The sequence below is a fragment of the Suricata suricatta genome, chromosome 6, assembly GCF_006229205.1.
Source record: "Suricata suricatta isolate VVHF042 chromosome 6, meerkat_22Aug2017_6uvM2_HiC, whole genome shotgun sequence".
Classification (NCBI taxonomy): Eukaryota; Metazoa; Chordata; class Mammalia; order Carnivora; family Herpestidae; genus Suricata; species Suricata suricatta.
Window position 1 is genome coordinate 116,767,892 of NC_043705.1, and position 14,525 is coordinate 116,782,416.

A 14,525-nucleotide genomic window follows, 5' to 3' on the forward strand; every position below is an offset into this window, starting at 1 on the left:
ACTAAGTGGATCCAAGGCTTTGTACTGTTGCAACTTTTTCCCTAAATTTGATATAACTTCAAAATGAAACAATTTATTCCAATTTAAAAGGATATAGATGGGGTGCTGGGGTGGCTCAGTCCGTTGAGAGTCCCATTTCGGCTTGGGTCATGATCTTATGGTTCATGGGTTTGAGCCCCACGTCGGCTCTGTGCTGACAGCTCAGAGCCTGGAGACTGCTTCTGATTCTGTGTCTCCCTCTCTCGGCCCCTTCCCTCCTTGTGCGCGCTCTCTCTCTCTCTCTCTCTCTCTCTCTCTCTCAGAATAAACATTTAAAAAAATTAAAAAAAAAAAAGGAGATGGATGATGACCTCCAACAAACAAACAATAATCACACAAGTTTTCCAAAACTGATGATATGGAACTCAGACTGAGTGTATTTATTTATTATACGCTCCAAAATAATTTCAGTTGGTACAACTGCTTCTCAAAACCACGTCACTATCAGGCTCAGAATTTAATTATAACCAAGCAATTCACAAAAACACTTCAAGCAACAAAACATGCTTAGTATTTCCTTGAGAAAGGTCCTTCACATGTGTAAAGCATCACTGGGTAATTCACAAAACCACTAGAAGGGCGCCCTCGTGTGTCCAACTTCTGCACCCCGTATGTTGTCGAACTCTTAGAAAATCTGTGATCCTTCCACATCTCAAAATAAAGACCTTCATGATACAATCTGCCTTCCTCTTAAATTTTAAAGGATATTCTAGATCATTCCTTAGGAAAGTAAAACTATGAACACTTTAAGAGGTAAACAAGTTGCTTGGACTTCTTTTATATTATACACTTCAATTATGGGTTCTTTATTGAAACTTAAAATTTTACATTATATTTTAAAAAATATCAGTGGGGACAAAAGTAGAAAATATTTACCAGCAGGTTAGCCTCTCCTGAAATCACAGTTTTCTGGATAAATCCATACAGCATCACTAAAAATTTTCACTATGTATTATACATAGCTTGGAAAGAACTTTAAAATTTTGGGCTAATATTCATGTAAAAAAAAACCCATTTTGATTTATTCCTTTTATAATCCTAAACTCTATCTTAAAAATTCATCTTTTTTTAATAGCTCCGAGTCTCCCTGTGTATTTTCAACACCTTGGCCTGAACTTGTTTATGAAAAAAAAAATCTAACATCTGTAACTTGAGCTGGTTATACCGGGAAGAGAGGAATTACCGTAATTTCTTTATACCTTGTATTAACAAAAACCTTCTCACAGAGAAGAAAATACTTTAAATACCTTAAATCATATTTACAACAATAAAATTCACATTTCATGCTTTAGTGAAACACTTAAGTCATAAGAGAGTCCTCATAGTTTATTGGAATCGAGCCCTTCTGTACCTGGCCTTCCGCTGCAGTCCAGGTATAAAGCTCTGGGTGCTGTGAAAATAGCAAAACTTACGCCATCCTATCAGGTAGTAAAACTGAGGGTAGATCTTGCCGGCCATCAGGCGGTGATGGAACTTCTGTGTCCTAGTGAAGTGACCACCAACGTGCTTCAGACACTGGGTCCCGCAGGACTCAACTTGGTTGTTCGAAAAGTGCTAAAGAGCCCAGATATTCTTTAATGTGAGCTGATGGACGAGAACAGCCCTTCTGAGCACAGCGAAACACTTCATTTATGTGTCTATTGCACAGGATTTTATATGCTTCCAGAAATAGTGCTGTGTTTCTTTCCTCAGCCACTATATACATTTTTCTGAGAAGTTCAGCGTTTCATTAGGAAATGTGACTTGCAGGGAGCTCCCCTTCGGGGCAGGCCCAGGCCTGCTACTCCCACCGACCTCATCCACCAGTAAAACACTCTCCGAATCCTGCCCCTGGGAGGAGTCCGAGGTCTCCGATATTCGCAAAGTCCTCAGCGAGGTGGTGTCTGTTTGGGCCAGGCCCATGCCGGGTACACCCGGAAGCAGATTCCTGCCTCCGAGACCATTGTCACTGAGGTCCGGCAGGTAAAGGAGGGTCTGAGACGTGCTGCTGATCTCCTTTAGCTCTCGCGAGAGGAACGAGCGCGAGTGGGCGGACATGGCGGAAGATGTCCTCCTGCTGTCTGAGCAGTGCGGTCCCTGACGGTCTCTGCGGGACCCGCCGATGCGGCAGAAGAGGCATTTAATCTTCTCGATTGCTTTGCTGAGCACGGTCTTCCGCAGAAGGATATAGATCCAAGGGTCCAGGATGGGGTTCACAGCAGCAATTCGAATGGCCTGCAAATCCGGGTTTTTGCTGATGTCTTCCACCAAACGTGGCTGATATAACTGGTTGACGAACACCCGTACCTGCATAAGTGAGATGCCCACATTTAGATTTTAGCACTAACCAACTAGGGAAGTATTTACACGCAATGCCTAACCTGTCTACATTAGCTAGCCCTCTTCTTTTCTGTTAGTAAGTGCCAAGAAAGAGCAGCTTACGCGATAAGCCTCAGAAAACAGCGATTGTGCAATTACATTTGTTTTGAGGTAGTGTAACTTAAAAATTTTTGTAACTATCCTATGAATATCTTCCTTAGATCAAAGATGGCTTACAAAAATGCACTGTATGTACAGGCGACACAAGCATGAAGTTTCTCTGAGAAACAGTTTATTAATTACTGCGAGTGCTCTTAAGTTTTTATAATTCTAATGAAGTATCTTTCTTCCCCCAGATAGCCACTGATTTCCCTTATTCCAGTTGCTTTCTTATATATTTAAATGAAATTCATTTTGTAAGTCAACTAACCATCTAATCATCACAGAAAAGCCCAGGGATTCCTTTATTATAGAGTCCAGTAAATATATATTGGAAACTTTAAAACCAATATCTGAATCTCCTGTCATCCAGAATGACCAGCGAATAGTTTCTATTTTCTCTGTGGAGTCTGTTCCCCAGTTCTAAGAATTATCTAGTGTTATCAAATCTTCCTTGAAAAGCCTCCTCCAGTCTTCCCGCTTTCAGCGCATTCCTCACCTGGATTACTGCATCGGCCATTAAAGGAGCTTTCCTGCCTCTAGTTTCTCCCTTCTCCAATCCAGCCTCCAAACTGCCACCAAAGGATTACTTCTAGAAAGCTGATCTGAATGTGTTGCTCAATCCCTAAACATTCAGTGGCCCCCCACTGCTTGCAAACTGTAGTTTGGCTCAATGACGGTCACTTGGTGGATCCATCCTGAAACTCCAGTCAGAATCAATCTCTCCATTGCCAGTAAAGAGCCAGGTGCTGAAAGCGCACTCTGCACAGACGACTGGGGTAAACAATTCAATTCTTCCACTGCTCTTTGAGCTATGAGAGGCAAAAGGTATGGCTGCCAGCCCACCCCAGGATGGGCAGGCATAAATGATGTAAGCAGAAGGAGCCCCTAACAAACCTGTTTGCTATTTCGGGGTCTTCTTTTGGCAGTTCAAAAATTTTGCTCTTCCTCTAATTACTTACATTCTTTCATGCATTTAATCATTTAATCATAAGTACTTATTGTGTGTTAGACATTGTGATAAGTCTGGCCACAAAAAGTTGCATCGAATACCACAAACTTATTTTTATGTTTTGATTTTATTTTTGAGTGAGTGAGTGAGTGAGTGAGTGAAAAAGAGAATGGAGACACAGAATTGGAAGCAGGCTCTAGGCTCTGAACGATCAGCACAGAGCCCGATGCGGGGCTCGATCCCACAAACCCACAAACTGTCAGATCATGACCTGAGCTGAAGTCAGAGGCTTAACTGACTGAGCCACCCAGGTGCCCCTGAATATCACAAACTTCTTGAAGGCAGAGAGTAATCTATAGCACAGCAGACAGGAAGGAAGGTCAACTCTGACTGCAGGGTGATTAAATGAAATAGGTGAGGTACATATGGGGCACAACTAATCCAGATACGGAGGGGAGGGCGTCAGAGGATGCTTCCTACAGAAGAGGGATCTTGCAGGGAGTTTTGATGGGTGAGTGGGAGCTGCTAAATTTAGAAGGAAGGACATAACATTTCAAATAGAGGTAATTCCCTGTGTAAAGTCACTGGAAATGACTTCTGGGAACTTCAAATGATTCAATGAAGAGCAAATGAATTTATGCAAACTTAAGGAAGACTATATTTTATTCTTGGAGTATTATTATTATTATTGTCTAAATCTTACTTCTAATTCCACTAGGAGATTTTTTTTTTTTTTTTTGAGTGACAGAGTGGGGTAGGGGCAGAGGGAGAGGAGGAGAGAGAATTTAAGTAGGTTCCATACCCGGTGCAGAGCCCAACTTGGGGCTCAACCTCAGAACAATGAGACCAACAAGCCCTGAGCTGAAATCAAGAGTTGGATGCTCAACTGACTGAGCCACTCAGACATCTCCACTAGGATCTTTTTTGTAAAAATCTTGCCTTATATAAAAAGAGCCTTAAAAGTGATCTGTCTTGGGGACGCTCAGTGGCCTGTCAGTGAAGCGTCAATTCTTGGTTTTAGTTCAGGTCAAGATCTCATGGCTCATGAGTTCAAGCCCTGCTTCAGGCTCCACACTGATAGCAGGGAGCCTGCTTGGGATTCTCTCCCTTTGTCCCTCCCCTGCTCATGCTCCCTCTCTCTCAAAATAAATAAATAAACTTAAAAAAAAAAGATAAGTGACCTCTATCTTTAGTAATTATTTAACAATTATTATTTGCCTTTAGTAATTATTTTAATAATAAGAGGCAAGTCTCAGCCAAGGAGGATGTACAAAACCATAAAAGGGAGAAAGAACCCACAAAAGCAGAGCTGGAGTCATTTAATTCGGGGCACATAGCTCTAACTTTAACAAGACTGGAGAATACTGCTACTTTTCTATATAGTATAATAATTAATATTCATGGTGAATGAATCACCATGAGAGAAGGGATATTTTAGAAAGACATAATGATTTGGATAAAATAAGTGTAAAACATTTAAGGAAATAAGTGCAATCTGTAAAATCTGTAAAACTCAATTCATGTGAAACTTCTTTCTAGATGAGCCTAGATCCTCATGTGAAACTTCTTTCTAGATGAACCTAAATCCTCATGTGAAACTTCTTTCTAGATGAGCCTAGATCAAGGAGATGTAACTGTGTTTCTATTTTGTCTTTAGCTGGAATTCAGACTATGATCAGCTACAGGTCTCTAGTCCCTTATTAAGAAATTATTGTTTTTCAATTGCTGTTGCTTTGTTGCTATCCCTTTGTTTTGTTTTGTCTTTGGTTGCAAAACCTGACCTAAACTTATTTTGGCAGTAAAACCTGAACTGAACCAGACTGTGAGGCTACTTATAGCTTATTTATTCTACTTAGTATAAGTGTTCCTGGGTTTTGCTTTAGAGGTATTGTTCCAATTTTGATGGGAACATTACATATGGCTAATGTGTAATATTACATATTACTAAAATTCTAAAAGCTAAGAAATTCTAAATTCTAAAACACATTTGGCCCTAAATGTTTTGGATCAGGATTATGGTCCTGTAAATCTCACAGAATAAAATAAAATGACCAAATGGCTCTAACTATTATCAAATTAATACCTTGATCTCTGGTAGACAACTAAATAAAAACTGAACTAGAATAAACAGAAGTATAGATGACTTAAAATGACTTTAGAAACTGGGCTTGGATATGGGGCGCCTGGGTGGCTCAGTCGGTTAAGCCTCCGGCTTCGGCTCAGGTCAGATCTCACGTTTGTGGGTTCGAGCCCCGCATCAGGCTCTGTGCTGTTAGCTAGCTCAGAGCCTGGAGCCTGCTTCCGGTTCTGTGTTTCCTTCTCTCTCTCTGCCCCTTCCCCTCTCATGCTCTGTCTCTCTTTGTATCAAAATAAATAAAACATTTAAAAAAAAGTTAAAAAAAAAAGAAACTGGGCTTGGATAAATATTATCAAGACAAAGCATGGTTGATCTTCCATTTTATAAAAACTAGTGCTAGAAAGCACTTTGGTTTCATGTCACCATATGCTGTATTTGGACGCTGAGAGATGCCCTCAGGTCTACGGGCTTTTCTCAGATGAAGTGCTACTGAGACCTGAAGGTTTTGAGGAACTTATCAAGCCACCTTGCTGGTGGCTCATTCTGGTCTGAGCTCAGGTCTTCCGATGACTTCCATGTTGCTTTTTCTGGTCTACCAGGCTGGCTGGCTTTCTGCTTAAGAATTATTTCCTGACAATGGAATCATTGGTAAAAACCATGAGGTCTCTATTTTACTCACATCACATACTATGTTCCTACAAGTAAAAGAAACAATGGACTTACATCTATTAGTATCAGGCCCTCCCTGTGCATAGTCTTTAGAAACAAAAAACAAACAAACAAAAAACCACCTAGGCAGGCTCTGTGAGAACTGGAGACTTATAGCCTCTAGGTGGCGGTGTTGCTCCACTTGGAAGTTTTTGATCCACAGGTTATCTCTAAGAATCCGTTTGCTCAGCCATTTCTAAGATCCTCTTTCAGAATAGAAGCTTGGTTAAGTCTGAACGTGGCATTTCTGAGATTTTTAACATGGAACTCTCTTGTTGTTGGTTGCCTTTCCCACATTACCTCAAAGGAAATATGGTTAGTATTGAAAGAAGGAACATTTTTGAACAGTAGAAATGGACAGAAAAGGAATGAAATTTGTATCTATTTACAGGAATGTATTTAGGAGTTAGCATTTTATTTGAAAATTCCTATGACCTTTCCGAAAAGCTAGAGTGTTGTAAAAAAATTCATGAGCTCCCGTCATCCAAGGGGATGAGAAGCGAGGAAAGATCCCATCACTCTGTATCTCAGCTCCTCCACAGCTTTGCGAGATTTTGACTGGCGTCCAAGGGAAGGAAGGAAGCCCTATTTTAGCGTTCCACGGAGAGGGGGACAAGCTTACAATTCATACAAGCCACTGAGCCTGGTCATTTAATGTCATTTCAGCAAAGGGGAGCTCACAAGGTAGCAACAAAGAGGAGAATGAAAGCAACATTTAAAAATACAGATAAAAACATTCGCAAATAATTAAAAAAATGAAGACAAACTAGCCTTCCTTCGTAGCATGTTGGCATTGGGGTGGAGAAAAAGACAAAATGAATGCACTCCGTAACTTGTGAAAAAGTTTAGCAATCTCTGCCTCACTTTAAAGGCTACTTGGTTTGCTCGCCCAAAGCGAGGGAGACTCCAGATGGAGATGGGAACACCCACAGCAGGACTTCAGGGTCATGTGGGGTGGGCGGCGAGAGCACTTTTCTGGAATTCCTGTCCTTACACGCTTCACACACACACATGTTCAGGCAGTCTTTGGTGTTGGAAGAGCGTGCTGCTGCTATAATAGAATCTCTGGGGGGGGCGGGCAAGACAGCTTAAGAAGTTCACTCCATACAAACAACATAGATACTCTCTTGCAGTTTTGAAAGTGAATCTGTTTTTCAGGAGCTGCGGATTGGCGCACATGGCTTATCTTTAATGTTGACATATGTTACAACATTCTAAGCATTGGAACAGAACTGCGAGACAATATGATAAATTCCCAAGAAGGTGTGGTGACAGGAGGGCTGTGAGGGAGGCTGCGTGTTGCAGAGGTCCGGGCACAAGCTTTGGAACGAAACAAGCCTCTCTTCAAATCCTGGCTCTGCTCCTTCTAATTAATGTACAAATTATGAAAGTGCTTCATACAAGGCCTAGGTACGTAACATGATGCATCTGCTGCCCTGGCCATACATGGAAATTCGGCTGCTGTGGAATATGTGAATAATTCCCCAACCACAGCTCAGAGGTAGCTTTGGCACCAAAAGGCATGCGCTTCCTATGTGAGAAAAACCTGTTGACAGAGGATGTCTAATTGAAAAAGAATGTCGAAATTTTGATGAGACCAATTTAGTAATTGACTGACAAAGTACAAATGCTTTCCAATAAATGACACGATCTTGTAGCCGGATTTGTGTGTGCTACGTGTTCTGTTCCAAGAACACAAAAAGAATTATCTGTGTGTGCTTGCTTGGTTATCTAACTGTTGTGTGAAGAATCCAAAATTGACACAGCTGTTACTAGAAATTCTTACCACCTTTTTTTTTTTAATGACAAAAAAAATCTTTACATAAAGGCTAGTGGAAAGAGTTCTTGAGTGTGGTGGTGTAAGAGAGTTCTCCGTCCCTCTGGGTCACCATCTACTGCAGGCAAATTATTTAATCTCTACATTGAACATTTATTTCCTGAAGTTTTTTTTTTTAAGTCTACCTTTAAATATTCTAATAGGAGATTACAAGAATCACTTCATGTCTGGGGGGAGGGAGGCAATCTTGTTAGTAAATGTTCCATAAAACCAAGCCTTGACAGGTCAGCCAAGCATGGTGACAGTCTGTTAGATGGGACTCCCCACAGCCCCACCAGCAAGTTGCAGAAGGATATAAATTCTTCATCTGCAGGTGAGAAAACTGAGGAGCAGAGGGAAAACATTGGCCAACCCTCCGTTCTTCCTAGAGCTTCAAGGCTCAGCTGACAAGCCCTACTTGGGAAGCTCTTTTATGTGCTACTCTGAAGTCTCCAAGGTTCTACCAATTCCATAGTTATGACTAAAACACTGCTTTCAGGAATTGCTAATTTTTTTTAGAGAGAGAGAGAAACACTCAAGCAGGGGAGGGGCAGAGAGAGAGTCCATGCTCAACACGGAGCCCCCAACTTGGGAGCTTGATCCCATGTCCCTGGGTTCATGACCTGTGCCAAAACCAAGAGTCCAACACGTGACAGAATTAAGCCACCCAGACACCCCAGGAATTGCCATTTTTTAACTTAGCCAAATTTATTTGAAAAACGAATCAAATCCTTCAGGTTCTGCTGTGATGGTAGTGAAATTTATGGCATTACGCTTATACCTTTAAATGTGATTTGTGCTTTGAAATGCCACCAGCTGATCTGTGACTCTACTTCAGTCTGCCTACAGTAAACAAAAGGGTAACTATTTACAGCTTCCTCTGCTGTAATAAATGTTTCCTGATCAAATGCTGGTGAAGGCTGTATCAAGACAACCGGTTTATTAGTAAACAGCCAAATAAACACTCACAGAAAGGTATTTTCCTAAGCATCCCTGTTTTACCTGTCCAAGGCAGAAGATGAATCAAATTGGATTCTACCCCTAACAGAGATGAATACTTGTTACTTCAGAGTAAGAAGAAAGAAAATAAAAGAAACAAGTAAGCTATTAATATGCCTCAGCTTGCCTATGCACGGGGAAAAATGCTCTTCCAAAAATCTTACAGTCTGTTTAGCCCTGAAGCAAAAGATTTGATTTTAATTGTTATCTTAACATTAGTAACTGCAAAAATCGGGCATGAGACGTGCTACAGCATTGAACACTGGGACCCTAAGAGCCTGTCCTGCCTGCGTGTGTCTGAGAATTCAGTCCCTTTTATTTATCTTAAGCATAGACTCTCTCATTTCTTCAGCTTTTTCTGGGTTTAAAAAAAACTCCACACTGGTTTTAAATAGAAGAATAGACAAAATGACATGAACCACCAAATCTTGTCATGTAATGTTTCTTGTCAAATGTACTTATACCTTCTCTGTTTGTTGAATGACTCATTTTAGAAAGTTTATTAAGTTTAGCACAGTTTCTTATATCTATGATTAATTTCCCAAGTTTTCCCAATTTCCATTCCAAGCTCTATTTGGATGTATGTTTTGGAAAACAAATTAAAATTTGCTTTTTCTATGAAACTCAATATCAACTGCCCTATAAGAGCCACTATAGATTTTTCTTCCCTGGTGTCCAAAGGACAAAATACGCCTTTCAAGTGATTGCCTGTTCACCTCATACACTATGTCAAGCTTTCTGAAATCCAAGCAAACTATATTTGCTCTATCAGCCTTTCCAAAGCATTTTAGATGTTTGAAAGGTTTGATTTTCCTCAAGTAGGATTAGCAACCAACTCAATTTGACAGAAGTATAAAAAAGTGCTTCATTAGTTTCCTTGGAACTGAAGATAGGTCTGATTGCTTTAAATGTCACGGTTCAGAAACTTTAAACTTAAATTACAGTCTCAATATGAGAAACATGAAAATACATGAAAGTTGCAAAAGTAAGCCAAGGAAGATGACAGTTATGGGTAAATTCCCCTTTTAACTCTTTCAGTAACAGCCAAGCTGTGGGAGGGTGAGTAGTATAATGACCTCACTGCTTATCATTAATTTACAATTAAACTGATTCTGAAATTAAGAGGTTAGTAGCAGAACTAAAGGCTAAAAGCTGAAGCTACTATTACTTGTATGATTCTTCATTACTCAAAGCACATGAATACTTCTTGGTTGAGCCAGTTCCAATTTTCAGAGTAAAATTACTTAGTATCTACTGCATGTGACTGCCTTTATAGATTAGAGTGGATAGCAGTTGTTGGTTGAAATGTGGCTCTTTTGCAAACTGCAAGTATAGCTCGTATAATTTCTTGCCTCTGGCATTTTAAATAACTTCAAACACTTTGTGATAAATGGCCCTGCCCCATAGGGGTCAGGTCCACCACTTCAGCCCATGAAATGAATGAAGTTTTTTAATGCCTCTCTAGATGCTCCCAGAAAACAATTCATCTGTGATGGGACAGTCATCAACAGCTTCTTATTTTAAACATCTGTGCATGTTGCTAAACTTCTAGCTCTAATTCCTCAGGTCCTTAAAGTGGATGTTCTGTACGTAACGAGCAGTCACTTTCTCACTGACTGTTCTGTAAAACAGAAGGCAGAAGCTGGAGAAGGGAGCCCCAGCTGGAGCAGATTTGTTTCTTCCAAATCTCACTGTTGAGTTGCCATTACAGGCAGTAAAATATATTTATGTGGCTCAAGTGTGACTTAACTTGGTAAGATATATCGGGTCCTGGAATGGTTCAAAGGCCCTTCTGGCCAATTATATTCATTTCTGTTTATACAAATTGTCAAGAAGCTACTGTGTGCTGGCTCTCAGCCATATCTAGGTTCCTTCCATTTACATTCACTTTTATCAGAGATAAATATCTCTTTTATATTAAATATCTCTGGACAGTATTAATAAGAGAAAAGAATAATAGCTCATTGCATTTATTTTCTCTTGCTCCCAACCAGCATAAGAGAGAGAATTCATTTCTTTTTGAGTTGGTAGTTGAGAATTTCCAGAAATGCAGTGTTTTGAGAGATGAAAGAACTCAGAACCTGTTGCTTTCGGGAGAAACTCTAGATAGAGTATGATGCGAGTGAGCCCAGCAATTTCTGGGCGCACTCCGTTGTAATGACAGGCAAGGTAGAGAACTAGGTACATTTTCAACCTTTCTGCTTATACCAAAGTCAATCCAAAGGCAATTTTAAAGAAGGCGGTGTCTTGAAAGTAAGTGTGCCAAGACTCAAATGCACACACTGTACGAAGGCCAAAATTAGAAATGTTCTGGGAGTGAGACGTGATGTAATATTATATGAACAGGGTTTGGAGTCAGGTGGGTCTGAGGTTCATAAGCTGCAGGGTTTGGGCTTGGCGATCATTAGATGACCATCTCTAAAGGTTTTTTTTCTTTAGAATGACACTGTCCTCTCACGGTTGCTGAGAATTCATGATCCATGTATATCAGCCTGTCCTTACTAGGCCCTGTGAGGAACCTGGCTTTCCTGGTCCCAAGAACGAATTAAGGAAGCTGACTCTGGGCTGTGCCCTGGTAGGAACTGGTGACCCACATGTGCAAGGAGATGTCCTCCCAGGGTGCAGCATGGTCAAGAGCAGGGAATCTAGCCTGACAGGGTGGTTCTGCTAGATTATTTTAAGCAAGTCAAGCCCTGTGTGAAGTGAGGGCATTAGATGAGACCAAAACACATCGTCTCTCTAGCTCTAAACTTCTAGATAATCGACCAAAACAAACATGCAAAAAACCCCAAACGGAAACCAAAAACAAAAGCAAAAAACAAATCGGTACAAAAATCAAAGTACCAAACCCCGCGCTGCCCCTAAGGAAAGGGGCAGAACAATGAGGTCACCACCCGCGAGAAAGTTTCGAAGTGTCGGGCTTCTGAGCTTCACGGTGGGGGACGGGGCTAAGTCACACTACAGCGGTTTCCCCTCCACATCTGAAGGAGTGGCAGGTGTTCCCGGAAGGCTCAAGGCCAATGTCAGGCAGGAAGGGGTAGGGGCTGTCCCGGGGGAGAAAGGAGACAGGCTTTCGGAGAAAGCAACTCGGGGACGTAGGAGAAAAGCACCTACTACATCTCATGAGGGATGCGGCCGCAGGAGGAGGCTGGGCCTGGTCTGGGAAGCCGAGGGTCGAGATCCCAGGCCTGAGCTGGAGCTACGTTCACGGCCGGGGCAGGAGAGGGAAAGGAGGAAGCGGTAGACGGAGGAGGGAGTCGGTGCGAGGAAAGGGCCCAACAGGGCCCCATTCCCGGTCACTCACCACGAGAGGGATGGAGCAGATGAGCACCACCAGGGAGGTGGCGATGAGTAAGATGACCATCTGGATCTCGGCACCCGCTATGCGGCGGAAACTCCGGCGGCGGCGAAAGTCGCTGAGGCGCGGCAGGGCGGGGGAGGCGGCGGCCGGGTTGCCGCGGCAGGGGGCCCAGGGCACGGCCAGGGGGCCCGCCGCGTGGTGCTGCTCGGTGCCCAGCGAGGTGCGGCGCATGAACTGGCGGTGCATGCGGAGCAGCGCGCCGCACACCAGCACGTTGCAGAGCACGGTGGCGAGAATGAGGAAGGAGCTGAAGCCCGCGTACATGTAGGAGAAGGCGGCGTGCGCCGTCACGTTGGTGGTCCAGTCGATGAAACACCAGGTGTCCGGGTACTGCAGCCGCGAGCTGCCCAGGCCCATGTTGGGCAGCGCGCAGAAGAGCACGTTGGACGCATAGACCGCGACGAGCGTGAGGCCCGCCAGCCGCTTGTCCACGTAGTGGCTGTAGAAGTAGGCGTGGTTGATGGCCAGGTAGCGCTCGATACTCATGGCACAGATGATGCTGAGGCCCGACAGGCCGAAGAAGAGCAGGATGAAGGTGCTGTACTCGCAGAGCGCTTCGCCCCCGGGCCACTGGCCCTTCATGTACGTGGCGATGGTCACCGGGCTCACCAGCAACGTGCCCAGCAGGTCGGTGACGGCCAGCCCGCAAACCAATGTATAAAAGGTCGTCTCCTTCTGCTCCTTGCGCGACTTGCACAGCACCACGATCGCCACCAGGTTGCCCACCACCCCGAAGATGAACATCACCGCCGGGATGGTCACCGGGCTGTTTGGACGGTCGGGGGTAGAGGAGGCGGACGCATTGACCCCAGGGGTGGACATGGTGGTGGCCCGCGGCACACAGCCTTGGACTTCGAGGCTGGGTCTGGGGATGGTAGGAGAGACAAAGGCGCGGTGAGATGACATTACCACTTGCAAGGTGTCAGACCCGCGCCCAAGAAACAAAAGGCTGATGAGACAAGGCCAACAACTCGATCCTGCCTGCATCGTGGAGAGTAGCCACTTACCAACTTCAGCTACCGAAATCGCCAGGCTCAGGATCCCTCCTGCCAGCAGCCCCACTCTGCTGTCATCAATACTTGTTAGTTGATACTGCCATTCTCGCCTCCTCCCGGCCCCCTCCAGCCCAACTCACTCCACTGCCAAGATGAACAAGGCCAATCTCAAGGGAAAAGTGAGTGGTTCGCTCTTATTCCCGACAGATTCTGAGTCAATAAAATCCTCACTGAAAACAAGTTACGGAAGGCAATTTGGAAAGCGCGCTCGCTCCTCCCGGGGCTCCGCTGGAGGAGCGCCCGCCCACCGCTCTCTCTCTGCCCGGTGCCCTCAAACCCTCATCTCACCTGTGGTTGCCGCGCCAGTGGACATCCAACACTCGGATGTCCAGGATAAACCTCCAACCTGCCCTAAGTCTCGCCCCGCTCAGTGTGGAGCCTGCCAAGTCTTTGCCTTCTCAGAGCCGGGTTTCCGTGGCTGCCAATTTTCCGGAACTGGGGTCAGAATGGCCAGCTTTCAAAAAGTTGGAGAACCAGAAGAGTTAGCGGGATGGGTCAATGAAGTCTGATCTCGGATTTCTTTCTTTCTTTCCTCTTCGTCCTTTTCCCACCTCGTTCCTTCAAAGACAGGACCCAACTTCTCGGAGCCCGCAGGTCCCGTGCCCGGGCGGACAGCAGTCAGATGTGGGGGCCGCGCGCACAGGTGGCAGTGAGCCTCAGTCCCGGAATCAGGTTGCCCTCCTCCGAAGCCCAGGGCAGCACCGGCGGCTATCGGGGCTGGCGGCTGCCACTGAGGCTGCTTCCGGCGCCCTGCGGGCGGCTTGAGGTCCACTCGGCCTGAGGCTCTGACCTGGGACCTTTCATCTTCTTCCTCTTGGCTGCAGGGTTTCGAGCTCTGCTCTCGTCCTTCCAGCCTCTGCACAAACTTTTCTCCAGCTCCAAGTTTCCCCGGCCGAGGCGGGGACACACAGTGAGCGGCCCGGGAGCCCATTGGCCAGACCTGCAGTGGGCGGGGCGTGTCTTCAGTCCTCTGCGCCGACAGGCGGTGCGCCGGGCAGGGGGCGGGGCTCCGAGCTGCACTGCCCCTCGCCCCCGGCCTGGACCCGTTCCGCACAGCGTTT

At 44.5% G+C, this 14,525-nt stretch overlaps 1 protein-coding gene across 1 annotated transcript; it reads right to left on the reverse strand.

The window, feature by feature from the left end:
- Positions 1–379: 379 nt before the first annotated feature.
- On the reverse strand, positions 380–13,836 carry PTGER4 (prostaglandin E receptor 4). The gene is made up of 3 exons (XM_029940961.1): positions 13,753–13,836; positions 12,353–13,274; positions 380–2,325 (listed from the first exon to the last, which is right to left on the reverse strand). The coding sequence occupies exons 2-3, from the start codon at positions 13,229–13,231 to the stop codon at positions 1,735–1,737; spliced, it is 1,470 nt and encodes a 489-aa protein (XP_029796821.1). The 5' UTR covers positions 13,232–13,274; positions 13,753–13,836; the 3' UTR covers positions 380–1,734.
- Positions 13,837–14,525: the final 689 nt, after the last annotated feature.

Excerpts from the sequence above, each read along its gene's own strand:
- PTGER4 (XM_029940961.1), bottom strand. The coding sequence starts at position 13,231 with ATGTCCACCCCTGGGGTCAATGCGTCCGCCTCCTCTACCCCCGACCGT. Across the intron at positions 2,326-12,352 it reads TCTGCTCCATCCCTCTCGTG|GTACGGGTGTTCGTCAACCA; the intron begins GTGAGTGACCGG and ends TCACTTATGCAG.